The 14,117-nt window shown below is 37.2% G+C and overlaps 1 protein-coding gene across 7 annotated transcripts in view; it reads left to right on the top strand.

Annotated features, from left to right (window-relative positions):
• Positions 1 to 14,117, top strand: part of UBE3A (ubiquitin protein ligase E3A) — a 109,002-nt gene that overhangs the window by 83,784 nt on the left and 11,101 nt on the right. For all 7 annotated transcript variants that reach the window (XM_038388304.2, XM_043492001.1, XM_038388278.2 and 4 more), the window contains 2 exons: positions 1,045 to 2,300; positions 11,691 to 11,835. In XM_038388304.2, coding sequence (XP_038244232.1) covers positions 1,045 to 2,300; positions 11,691 to 11,835 — 1,401 coding nt within the window. The remainder of the gene's footprint in view (positions 1 to 1,044; positions 2,301 to 11,690; positions 11,836 to 14,117) is intronic.

Below are 14,117 nucleotides of genomic sequence, written 5' to 3'. Positions count from 1 at the left end.
CAATAAAGAGGAAAAAGGATAAATCTTAAAGAAATCTTTTAAAAATAAGATTTTTTTCATATCTATGAGAATGACAGTTTGGCATCCACTGAAACTACCTTTTTAAAAATCAATTTGTGTAAACTTGAATTAACATTAACAGATATTCTTAAGGTTGCCTACTAGAGTTTGTTCAAGTAATAAAGAGGCCAGCACATACCAAAGCAACCCCTTTGATTCGAGGCCAGTTATGTATGTCATATACATTGCAGCATGGATTTCTGAGATTGATATTGAATATATAGTGTTTTTTAATGCTTTTCAGATGTTATGTTCCATATTCATGAGATTTTTTTAAACTTTCAGAAATTACTACTATAAATGACTCTATTACCCTTCATTTACTGTATCACAAAATAAACAATTGACTAGCTCTCTTGTGAAGAATCTATTTTTTTTAAAAGTTAACATTTCTTATGGTACCTTAAAATAAATAGTTGCTACTGAGCAGTGACCATACTTTTAGTAATTTTCAGCTTAGTTACTTTAATGTGCGTTTGATCAACAGATGTTTGACTGTGTAAAGATTAATTTAAAACAGTGGTATGCTGTCCTATAACATCAAATGCAGGCAGTTTTACCAAGTACGTTGATGGGTTGGTCTTCATGCTTTAAAGTTTTTAATGTTTTACATATTTAAACATTTTACTGACTTTGTTTCCAGGCTATACCATTGTATATTTCCAAATGTATTTCATTTTTCCTGCAATTCTGTTGCAAATCTGTCTCATTATTGCAATTGACTCCTAGGTCACAGAGCTCCGTAGAAGTAAGGAGTAAAACAGAGTATGATAGATACTGTAAATAGATGAGTTTGTTTCTTCATGTTAATGAAATTACAAAGTAAATTTGTCTTAAACTCATTCAACATTGTCAGAGTAGGAGGTATTAGATGTGAGGTGGTGGTAAAAAAAAAAATTTGTATATCACTGCAACTTCATAAAAACTGAGTGTATTTACTGTATCAAGTAAATTTCAAGTGTGGTCTCTTTTTTAATTTTATAGATGTGACTTACCTAACAGAAGAAAAGGTAGATGAAATTCTTGAACTGTGTAGAGAGAAAGAGGACTATTCTCCTCTAATCCGAGTCATTGGGAGAGTGTTTTCTAGTGCTGAGGCATTGGTACAAAGTTTCCGAAAAGCCAAGCAGCATACCAAGGAAGAGCTGAAGTCTCTTCAAGGAAAGGATGAAGATAAGGATGAAGATGAAAAAGAAAAAGCTGCCTGTTCCGCGGCTGCGATGGAGGAAGATTCCGGAGCATCATCATCAACTTCATCAAGAATAGGTGACAACACACAAGGAGATAACAACCTCCAAAAATTAGGCCCTGACGAAGTATCTGTAGATATTGATGCGGTCAGACGGGTCTACAGTAGATTACTTTCAAATGAAAAAATAGAAACTGCCTTTTTAAATGCACTTGTGTACTTGTCACCTAATGTAGAATGTGACTTGACTTACCATAATGTGTACTCTCGGGATCCTAACTATCTGAATTTGTTTGTAATTGTTATGGAGAATGGTAATCTTCATAGCCCTGAATATCTGGAAATGGCTCTGCCATTGTTTTGCAAAGCAATGAGCAAGCTACCTCTAGCAGCTCAAGCAAAACTAGTCAGATTGTGGTCTAAATACAGTGCAGAGCAGATTCGGAGAATGATGGAAACATTTCAACAGCTTATCACCTACAAAGTCATAAGCAATGAATTCAACAGTCGCAATCTAGTGAATGATGATGATGCTATTGTTGCTGCTTCAAAGTGCTTGAAAATAGTTTACTATGCAAATGTAGTGGGAGGGGATGTGGACACAGACCACAATGAAGAGGAAGATGAAGAGCCTCTCCCAGAATCCAGTGAATTAACTCTTCAAGAGCTTCTGGGTGAGGAAAGAAGAAATAAGAAAGGGCCTCGAGTGGACCCACTGGAAACTGAGCTTGGTGTAAAAACTATAGATTGCCGAAAACCACTTATCCCTTTTGAAGAATTTATTAATGAACCACTGAATGATGTTCTAGAAATGGACAAAGACTACACTTTCTTCAAAGTAGAAACAGAAAACAAATTCTCTTTTATGACATGTCCCTTTATATTGAATGCTGTTACCAAGAATCTGGGATTGTATTATGACAATAGAATCCGCATGTACAGTGAACGACGCATAACTGTGCTCTACAGTTTAGTTCAAGGACAGCAGTTGAACCCATATTTGCGACTCAAAGTGAGACGTGATCACATCATAGATGATGCACTTGTCAGGGTAAGTCATTTAACAATGTAAAACTTAAATATGCTATACTGTAGTAGTAGCTAGAACCCTTCACTACCTCACAAGCAAAAATGTATCTATTAGTTATTAGGTTTCTTCAAGGTGAAATGCATCATACAAACTTAAGGTCCCATCCTGCACACACTATTGAGGGTACAGCATAAAGGGACTACTTTGGATAGTAAGTATGACTCCTCTGATGTTTGCAGACTTTGAACCTAAACTGATAAACATCTTGTCCCTTAGTAGTACAGTATTCAGTATTGAATGCAGCCCTTGCTACTGGACATTGGCATGCCAACTCTTTTCTCATCTGTAGAAGCTCCTTATTTTCCCATGAACAAACTTTCTTTAAATTATCCTTTTGGGCTGAAATGTTCTATACTTGACCTTAGTCCAAAGGTGAATTTTATTTTTCAGGAGGGCGTTTGAACAAAAGCCATTACATTGTTTTGAGTTCCACAAAAGAGAGAAGTTTCTGTTTTATTTAAAAAAAAAAAAAAAAAAGTTTTGACCGCACACACAATGAGTAAAACTTACATTTTAAAAGACTCCCTTGGCTTCATCTAGATATATTAATAAACCATATCGTATAAGGCAGAAGGAAGAGTGACTTCGAGCACCTGAAAACTGCACCAGTAACCTGCTAATACATACTCTGATGAGGCTTATTACTCTAAGGATATGGCTTCTTAAATTAAAACTCTGTATAAAAACAAAAATTGCTAGAATCACTTTTGAGCACAAAGGAATTACTGGGCTATGCAAGGCATTCGCTATGAAAAATAGTACATAGTAGATAAATAACATCTAATGGAGAGAAGTTATAAACATTTTCTTGTATTAATATAACAATTTAACTTTTTTTAAGATTCACTCATCTCAGACCACTTCTCCCCTTCCAAGTCTTTCTATGCGCTCAGCTACTGTTTACCTACAATTTCTGTTGCTAACAAACTACATTGGTGATACTAAATTTATTTAGTTTATACTGTTACTGAAAAAACAGAATTGAGAGCCCTAAATGAGCTCCCAGTTCAATGTTGTGACTACATTTTAATTTTCAAACAGCCTGGCTGCTTCTTAAATGGTAATAAGTATGACCAAACTGGGAAGAGTCCTGCTTCAAGTACTAGCATGGAACTTGTGGAGGGAAAATGGCTTTTTTCCCTTTGAACTTATCTGACACATTCAGCACTTGAAAAATAGCCAGGTTGTTGTAAAGCTTAACTTTACCCTGTGTACCAATCTTTTATCATTTGAGTAAGAATGTGCTTAGTGATTTCACTGCTTGTCTGGTTTATAGCTATAACCAAATATGTCGTGTTGTGTTTACCCTAATGGGATTATTGCATAAACTCCACATGGCTTCTAGATGCATAAATTGTGGGGGACAGCAGGAGGTAAAGTACACTTTTTCTGTTTATAATACTCTGAGAGGATGGGCTAAAACTAGATAACAGCCAATTTCAAAGGTGTGTTCAATGTTGTAAATTCATGCAGCGAGGACTGATCAGGGAGGAAAAAAATTTGCAAAAAAGCATCTTATCTAAACTTACAGCGCAGCAGCGGCATTGTTACACCAGTGAAGGTAATGAAGACATTACCTACGCTGAAGGGAGAGATTCTCCCATTGGTGTAGGTACTCCACCTCCTTGATAGGCAGTAGCTGTCGACAGGAAAAGTTCTCTTGTCAGTGTAGCGCTGTCTACGCTGGTGGTTGGGTTGATTTAACTATGTCACTCAGCAGTGTGAATAAATCACAGCAGTGAGCAATGTAGTTGTACCAACACACGTTGGTAGTGTAGACCAAACCTTAGAAGGAGATTGCTTATTGTGGAAGGAAATTGACATCTTTTGACGAGAACAAAAGAACTGATGTCCTTGCCTACCGATGTTAATCTGAGGAACATGTGCATTTTGAACTGGCTCAGTTTCGATCGATTTCTAATAAACCTGATCTCAGTTAAGACAAGTGGAATTGAATTGTGGTGTGTGTTAGTGGGGACAAGAACTGCTGGCCATTCCTGGAAATAAAGACCTTATTTTCCATCATTAGGGAAGTGAAGCTTCACTTTCTTAGGCAAGGAAACTGTGGGTGCCCTCACCAACAGATGCAGTAAGGGATCCCATGTAGGCTGGTGTGGACATGAAGGAATCCATTAGACCTAACAAATACTGTGCAAGGATACAAAATGTGACACTTTGGCCTGGCTCTTGTATAACAGCAAAGTGAGGGAAACTAGTTAGAACACTTCTCTCTTGTTACATTACAGTTTGAGATATGTATGGCACCAAATCCCAATTTTTTTCCTCTAACTACTAAATAACACTGCTTTCCTACTCCAGGGTTTTTACCTTGGTCCATAACAAAGTAAAAACCCTGGAACAGGAAAGCAGTGTTATCTAGTAGTTAGAGGGGAAAACTGGGATTTGGGGCACCTGGGTTCTCTACTATGCTTAGCCACCTCATTGTAAAGCATTTTGAGGCCTTTCGACAAAAAGCAATCACATAAACGCAAACCAAGCATTAAGTATTCCAGTTTTTATGCAAATATTTATAGGACCCTTCTTATTTCTCTGTCCTCACTGGTATTCAAAACAATTTGTAATTAATATCCTTTACAAATTTCCCTGATTATAATGGAAGTTAAGTAAGACTAGGGGTGTAATTTTAAAAGCACTTGAATGATGTAGGCATCTAAGTCCCATTTTCAAAAGTGACTTAGGTGCATACAAGCTTCAGTATCATTGAAAGTATTAGTAAATGGATATTGTTAGGATCGCTTCTCCAATTTTAAAAGTAAAATTTTCAGATCTGACTAGATTAATAGTTACTTTGTTAAATACTTTTATATAGAGTTTAGTTCGTGGGTGAGTTAATGCTGCTATAAGAATGTTTTTAATACTTTGACTTTTATACATTTAAATTTGCAACTTTCATGTTAATTTATCTTGGAGTTTTTGCATATTATGAAACTATTTTATTGCTATGAACATTAATTAAGCTGTCTGAGCAACAGCAAGTCATTACATACTCAGCAGTCAGTAAATGTACAGATCTAGGTAATTTCTTATTTATTAATTCAGTTTCATATGATGATTCACTCATATGGAATAACTGCATTGTGAATAATTAGTCCCTTCAACCAGATGCCTTATAACATCAGCTGAGGCATGCAGTAATCATCCCCAAATGTATTGCCTATGATTTTATTAAAATTGAATTAGGAGGAGTATGTCCACTTAAGTACATAGAATTAGTTACCTGAAAAAATCTCCTACATAATTTAATAAGTAGCATAAATAACTTTCAGTTGCACATTTGAAAAAACAGACTGCTAGCCACTCCATGATCACACTACTTGAGTACTGTCAAGTAGTATAAAAATAAAACTTTGCTGACCCACTATTGTATTTTAATATAATATTAAACTAGTAGTTGAAATACTTCCTAGATAGTTGCTTTAATTTGCTTCTTGGTGGAAGGATGGAAAGGTGGTCATGATTGATTGTTGTTGATTAGATATACCCTTTATGCAAAATGTTATTAAGGTTCCATCTCTTTGCTCAGTCTACTTCCTTATACCTGTAGGTAAGCTGTTCCACTTTTTTTCATCTGTTGGATTAGAATGGACTTGTTGAAACTGGCTTCCTTGTAATACATGCTATTTATTTTAGTGTGTGGCTATAGTCTGAATAGTAACTGTTTTAAAAGAGTGAATCTTGCTGAACATAGTTACTCCCTGTGTGTCTTGAAGTCTTGTTAATTTTACTGTTTTTTATTCTTAACACCTCAAAGTCATTACAGCTATGAATGAGCAACCGTAATTCCTCTCCAGTTTATACTCCTTGAATGTAATTAAGTTCCACTTGCAGAATCTTTATTGCCGATGGTCCCACACAAACCAAGAAAGAACTCAGCTTGACTGACTAATTCCAGGCTGAATTTGGAGGGCTGGCAGTTAAGAAAACTATCCTTATTTGTAAATAGAGCAGATTTGCATGGAGTCATTAAGGGATAACCTATGAAAGTATGCAATGACAGTGTCTTTTTTGGAGTACAAGTATCTGCACTTCATGAAAGTTATACTTAAGATGATATATGCCACCAGACTCTGATACTACTTTCCCTTCAAACGCTAGACCCACTGTGATTGTGCAACTTCCTCCTTATGCTGGATGTGCTCCCACAATCATTAGGCAGAGAACACTGATACTCTGTTCCAAGATTCTGAATTTTCTTCTGACAAACCATTTTGAATTTTAAAAAAATCTAAAAGTAATAGTTATTAAAATAAAACTAATTGTAAACGTGCTTAATTTTTTGCTTCCAAAATTAAGGATTTGAATAATGTTATAGTATTTCTATGTTGTGGTAAAAAATACAGGCATAGTGTATAAATTGTCAGGTTTCAGAGTAGCAGCCGTATTAGTCTGTATTCGCAAAAAGAAAAGGAGTACTCGTGGCACCTTAGAGACTAACAAATTAATTTGAGCATAAGCTTTCGTGAGCTACAGCTCACTTCATTGGATGCATTGTTCAAAGGAGTGTCTTGAAACCCAAATACAACACTGGATCATCGGATCATCACTAGCTTTTCCCATCAACCTACCGAAGAACCCTTAGAAATCTCTTGTACTAATTTCTTTAGTTTCTTTAACAAAACTAATGCAAAACAGATGCATTCAGCATCTGATGAAGTGAGCTGTAGTTCACGAAAGCTTATGCTCAAATAAATTTTAGTCTCTAAGGTGCCACGAGTACTCCTTTTCTTTTTGTATAAATTGTGCATGTGAGAGCACAAAATGTTCTTTTACTATTGCATGTCAGTTTTACCTTTGCCTCCACTGCAGTTTAGATATAGTTCTGTCAGTAACTGCAGTGGTCTGTTATCTATGCTTTCTACTGAGAGCCATTTTTCCTGCTAAGCAGCAGTTTTCTGAGGGACAAGGTTGACCCTAGAAGCAAATAACCCAGCAGACTCAAATTGAGCTGCCCTAGGAACCTTGCCTAAACCTAATCTAACCTTGTTCTAACCTAGAGCATATTGTGGAATCAGGTCAGTGGCTCAGATAAGCTCACCTTTTTTGTCACTTCTACAGCTGACCTCCCCATAGACCTTCACTGGATATGTCTAGACTGCAATGTAAGCCCAGGGTTTCTGGGACTCAAGTCCTCTGGTCCTTGTTAGGGAACTCTAGTCTTAAGCATCTACATTGTATTTTAACTCTATGTTGAGACTTTTTCTGAAATGTGCTCAAACCTGCAGTGCAGAGACTTGAGTCAAAGGAACCATATCCCAGAGTTCCTAGCCCTCTCCTCTTCCCACCTGCCACCCCCCCCCAACAATGTGGCTACTCTAGTCCTAGGACCATGGGGCATTGTGGGAAAACTTTACTGCCTTTTCTTCATGTTACCAGAAAGCAGCTCAATTTTCAAAAGGCTTGATCGGTTTTCTCTCCATTGCAAACCCAGGAGTCTCACTGACAGGGTGCTTGCAGATCATTGATCTGAAAAGAATGAGTTAATGCTGACCTGAGCTGCTGCTGTTCACAATGTGGAGGTTACTTCCATTTTCAGGAGAGTGCATTACATATTGTTGGGATAGAGAGGACTAAGAAAGTTGTCCCATGGAATTGTAGGATACTTCCAACTGACTCCTGGAACCTGAGTCAAGAGGGGCTGTGTCTACACTGCAAAATAATAGGGGGGCTCACATCCAGGGTCCTGGCTTAACTCGAGCTCAGACCCTCCAGCCCTGCAGGACCCTGGGTCCAAACCTAGGGCAATTGCAGTATAGACACATTGGGGAGTTAGGCTTGAGCTTTGGCTTACATTGAAGTGTAGACATACTCACTGAGGACTTCCAGTCTACTTTATCCATTGCTGTCCAGCCAACTTCACTCTGTGTAGTTTTAATTACTGCCTCAGTCTGCAGTCTCCTTACTTGGTACAGCATAGAAGTCAGACTTGTTGATAAGGCCAATCTGAAATAACTTTATTAACTTTAAAATCAGCAGACTTAATCACTCATTTAATATAAAATCCATTAATATGACAAGAAAATCCTAGCACCATGCCGCTGAAAAGATAGTGTTTTGAAGGAAATTATTCGTAAACTGTATTGTTCCTCGTAACTTCTGATTAATAAAACTTCCAATACAGTATTTATTGCCAGCAACAGTTTACTCCAAAGCCAACAATGCATCATGATTAGCTGTCAGTGAGAAAAAGAATTGGGCAACAAAGAGGTGAGGTGGGTAGTACTAAAGCCAACTGTAAACAGAAATGGAGTAGGCGGGAGGATTCTTATCTACCCAAGGTGGAGATCTGTGACAGAACCTTCATTAACACAGTTGTGACCTTTTCAAAGTAATGAAATAGCCTCTCTCTAGTCCAATGTTCTTAATATAATTTTATGAAAATTCTTGCTGCATACGCTTCATACTTCGTTTAAATATTTATTAATAATTGTATTGTAGTAGCATATGTGATCCCTGATCAGGGCCCTTGTACGCACCAAAAAAAGATTTTCTTTTGTGAAAAGTTTACAGTCCTAAATTTGAACTGAGATACAACAGGTAGATATAGTGTAGTTGTGGGGAGAGCTAATATAACTTATGGTGTTTTGCTGCACAAGACTGAAAAAAGATAGTATCTCTTTCAAGAATATTTTGATCCTTGAGACTAAATATGAATTAATTTTTACTGAAGATATGGGAAGCCAAATGGGCAGTCCTTTTCAGCTAAACCACAACTGTGTGTACCCTGGGGTCCTGTAAATTTGATATAAAATTTGATCATTCCCCATTTAGTTCCATGAACCTCTTTGCTTCACTTTTAGGACCCTTGATGGCTTAGCTCTTCCTCCATCCCCTTCTTGTATATGGTATGGAGCCATCAGTATCCATCTTTGCTCTGCCAGTGATGCTTGCCTTCATTGCCAGTTAGTCAAATTATCTAGAAAACACCTACATACTTTCTCTCATGCTGCCCCTTTTGCATGAGAGGAATTCCCCATAAAAAACTTCAAGACCATTACATTATCCTCCTCCATATTCTACTCCTGGGGAAATTCTGCACCACTGCGCATGTGCAGAATTCATGTCCCTTGCAGATTTTTTTTCTCTGCAGAAAAAACATTCTGTCGGAGAGGAGCTGCGGTTACAATTTTTGCCCACCAAGGGCTGCTGTGGCACCAGAACAGAGGGCAGCAGGCTCAGCAGCCATAGTAGCCAGCAGCTGATAAGGAAGAGGAAAGGCTGTGTTCCTCACAGCGCCCTATCCATTAGGCCAGGTGAGGAGGCACAGGATACTGGGGGGACAGATGGAGCATGGTATCCAAGGGTCACATAGACTGGGGTTCAGAAGGGCTTTTGGGGGGACAGACTGGAAGGGCTCAGTGGGAGTGGGGGTGCAGGGACACTGGGAATGGGGGGGTGACTGAGTGAGGTTGCAGGGTCACGTGGGGATGGCGGGAGGTGGGTGCAGGAACACCTGGGGACAGAGGCAGAGGTGTCTGACTGAATGGGAGAGGCTAGGGATCTGCATGATGGCGGCTCCCCAACAATCCCTTCTTCCCACCAGCCCCCAAATAAACTGTTCCATACTTCTCCCACCCACAAGCAACAACCCTCAAGGTTCACACCCCGGCTCCTTCCCAGTAATTACTTCCCTCTCCCTCAGCTCCTCCATTAACCCTAACTTTTCCCCCAAGCCTTTGCACTACTTCTGAGGGGTACAGGAAATATGGTTCTATATTGTAGTTTAAATGAATTAATACTCAAAGTTCTGTATGAATCATAGTTTTGAATCTATTTGAACTAATGAGTCTATTTGTCAAAAACATTTCCTGAATCTTTTTTGTTGTCCGTATTGTTACAGACATACTTGTTGACAGGTATTCTGAAATAAATTGCCAAAGTAATTTGAAACTGGTGTGATTATATTGTTGTTTTGACAAATAAATTTGCAGAATTTTAAAATATTGTGGGCAGAATTTTTAACTTTTTGGTGCAGAATTCCCCCAGAAGTAACATTCATCTCTTCTGTGATGCCTAGAAAACATTTGAGTGTGGCTATCCTTCAACAAAAAAGCTTCAAAAACAGACTCCAACGAGAGACTGCTGAATTGGAATTAATTTGCAAACTGGATACAATTAACTTAGGCTTGAATAGAGATTGGGAATGGATGAGTCATCACACAAAGTAAAACTATTTCCCCATGTTATTTCTCCCTCCCCCACCCCCCACTGTTCCTCAGATATTCTTGTTAATTGCTGGAAATAGCCTACCTTACTTGTCACCGTGAAAGGTTTTCCTCCTTTCCCCCCACTGCTGCTGGTGATGGCTTATCTTAAGTGATCACTCTCCTTACAGTGTGTATGATAAACCCATTGTTTCATGTTCTCTGTGTGTGTATATCAATCTCCCCTCTGTATTTTCCACCAAATGCATCCGATGAAGTGAGCTGTAGGTCACGAAAGCTTATGCTCTAATAAATTTGTTAGTCTCTAAGGTGCCACAAGTACTCCTTTTCTTTTTGCGAATACAGACTAACACGGCTGCTACTCTGAATCCCATCAAAGATTCTTGTATAGAAATCACTGGACATTTCACAAAGAATCAATTATAAGATTAATGAATTCACACATGCACTGCTTTCATACATTAGTTTTGTTAAAGAAACTAAAGAAATTAGTACAAGAGATTTCTAAGGGTTCTTCGGTAGGTTGATGGGAAAAGCTAGTGAGCCTGATACTCTCAGTTCTTCCCTTTCTGGTTTTTCTTTTATTTTCCATTTTTTCAATTTTCATGCAGCTAGGTATAGATATGGCAGACTGTTGAATATAATGATTCCTTTCACTGAAAACTGCTATAAAGGGGGAAAGATGTTAATAAAGACATTTGTTTAAATAATTATTTAACCAAATTTTTAATGTGAAGAACAATGAGTTACTCATATTCAAACATTTATATGATATTCAGTTGACTGTAATGATAATCCCAATTTTTAATTATTCTGTTGATAAATTTTGTAGTTTATTTGTATTCTGTTTTCTATTTACACAGTCTTATTTTATCTATCTCAAAACCAAAAACTTCAATGAAAATACTGAAAATCAGAGACATGGCACTAATGCATTTGTGCCATTGATAAGATATGATAGTCCTCATTAGATACCTTTGCCCCCAAATTCATGGCTTACAGAATGCACTTAGTCAGATTCTGGATTTTTATTACCTTCCCATATTTACACTTATGGGTGGCATCTACTTGCCTTTCTGTTTCTCAGTTTTTTCTGTATTTGTTCTGTATTCATCATTTTTTCTAGTAAAATGGGTATACTAATGACATGTTCGTATTGTCCCAATAGCTAGAGATGATTGCCATGGAAAATCCTGCAGATTTGAAGAAGCAGTTATACGTGGAATTTGAAGGAGAGCAAGGGGTAGACGAAGGAGGTGTTTCCAAAGAATTTTTTCAACTGGTTGTGGAGGAAATTTTCAACCCTGATATTGGTATGCAATTTAATAACTCCCTCATCTCTATGAAGTGCATGCACACACAGTTTCTCCCCATATCTACTCCCTAATATAGGTACTCTCTTTCTGATGGTCCTCTATATCCCTTGTTGAGCAAAAAGGGCATCTGATTCAGGTTGGGATCCTGCATCTGACAGAGCCGCCATCCCAAGGACAACTGGAATGACTGAAATACTTTAATTGCCACAAGTGAAAGTTACAATGTACACATTTAGATCACTAACAAATAATGCAATATTTTTATTTTTACCTGCTTCTTAAAATTTGAATCTATACCTTCTCTCGGCTTCCCCCTTTGCTTCAAGTTTTGCTACTAGGGTTAGTAATCATACCTGAGGGGGAAAAAAAAGTCTCTTACCAAGTGTCCAAGGCAAACCTGTATAAAGAGGTGGGGCTTTTTTTCAAGTTTTCAAAATTTGGCAATATAAAAAAGGATTAACTTTGTTCTCAAGTAATGATGCTGATTTAAATTTTTGTGGAAAGTTTAGAAATACAGTCAAATGCAAATCAATTACAAAGAAAAGTTAGCAATAGTTTCTGGTATTACACCTACTCCTGGGTTCCCCTACCCCAGTTTTTGTGGTTTAACAATCACATTTTCCTGGTGTGTGGTTTTTTTAAAATGTTTTTTCTGTCCTGTTCTCCCTTCACTCTCCACTGCCGTGTGAAAGAGCCACTCAGATAAGAGAACTGACTATAGGGGATGCAATGAAACCAACAATACACGGTTCTGTGCCAAAAAAATAAAAGGAACTTGAAAAAAGTCTGTCTAGTTTCTTAAAATTGTAACTTTTTTAAAAAATTCAGACTGGTATGATTCATCAAGTTGACATTCCCCTTTAAAATTGAGTATAACTGAGGGACATTGTTATGTAGGGATGAGGAGGAGCAAGAAATGTTAAAGGAATACTTGGGTCCAGTTTGTCCCCAAATTTAGTCTTTTTGAGAAAAGTTTTTACAAAATTTAAAAGATCCCTAGAGACTTCCCCAAAATCTTCTAAAAATTGTAATCAAAACAGTTTGTGCTGTAACGGGAATATTTGGGTAACCAATCATTGCATCATTGTGCTACACTGTAAGAACGTGAAAGTGAAACTGAATAGAAACAAATGTGAAATTGGCTAGTCTGCTTTCATTGTCAAAGGTCAGAATAATGAAATGTGTAGACAACATAAATAGAAAATAAAGTTTTTTGAGTGTTTTTCAGTTTCACTCTTATAGTGCATAATGTAGGAGAGGAATTAAAATGTCTCCTTAACATACCAATTACAATTTGAACTGTTTGTATGTAACCACCTTTTTACACCTATTGTGCACAAAGTTTTTAAATTAAAACATTTCAGGAAGTCTTTCTGTATCTGGTGCATTTCAGTGGACTTATTTCATGCCCTTTATGACCTATTTGGTGAAGATAGATATCTGAGTATTAAAAATCTTCCTCTGAAAGGATGTCTTGTTTCATTAAATTCACACTTTTGAAAAGTAAATAGTTTGTTCTGAAATCCAAACCACACCCTCAACCCCATCCCCTTTTAAATGGAAAAAAAGTTCCTGCCTTTTAGTTAGGCAGTTGTCTATACAATCAGCATTGAGGAGGTCAGCAACTAAACTGCCTGAAAACAAGCTTCCAGTGCCAGCAGCAACCCTAAAGGAACTTCGATGAGATATCTCCAAGTTGTTACTAGCCAAGTCAGAAGGGCAGAGAACACACTACTGTTGGGGAGCATTTGGGTTTGGCAGGCATCAGAACTGGCAGTGAGATATCTAACTCTTGCCATTTTGTAGAGGTGTCTGTCTGGCCCGCCCACCTCTAAGTGAAATGTATTTTCAATTAATTTGTCATATTCCATGTTGTACATACAATAAAACTATAGCAACCAAAAAGGATTACATTCATATCGCATCACATATACATTAGACTGAAGATTTTCTCCGGTTTATCCCTTTTAGTGAAATCAATGCAAGAAATTTGTAGGTTATTGGTTTTATTTATCAAACATTTAGAGAGATTTTCAAAGGCACAATGGGGAGTAACAGGGAAGTTAATGGGAATTAAGTGCTTTGTGCCTTTTAAAACCTTTAATATGGTAACAAAAAACTTACATGTGAAACTGTGATACCTAGAAATTTTTGAGTTGGAATATTCTTTAATTTGATAGGAGCAATTAAAGTACATTTATTAAACTTTGAAGTCTTTATAGAATTTTGTAGTTCAATAAAGCACAAATTTCTAAAAGTTAGCAAAATCTGTTACTTAT

Source organism: Dermochelys coriacea, chromosome 1 (genome assembly GCF_009764565.3).
Source record: "Dermochelys coriacea isolate rDerCor1 chromosome 1, rDerCor1.pri.v4, whole genome shotgun sequence".
Lineage (NCBI taxonomy): Eukaryota > Metazoa > Chordata > Testudines > Dermochelyidae > Dermochelys > Dermochelys coriacea.
This window is presented reverse-complemented; position numbering and strand designations above follow the sequence as displayed.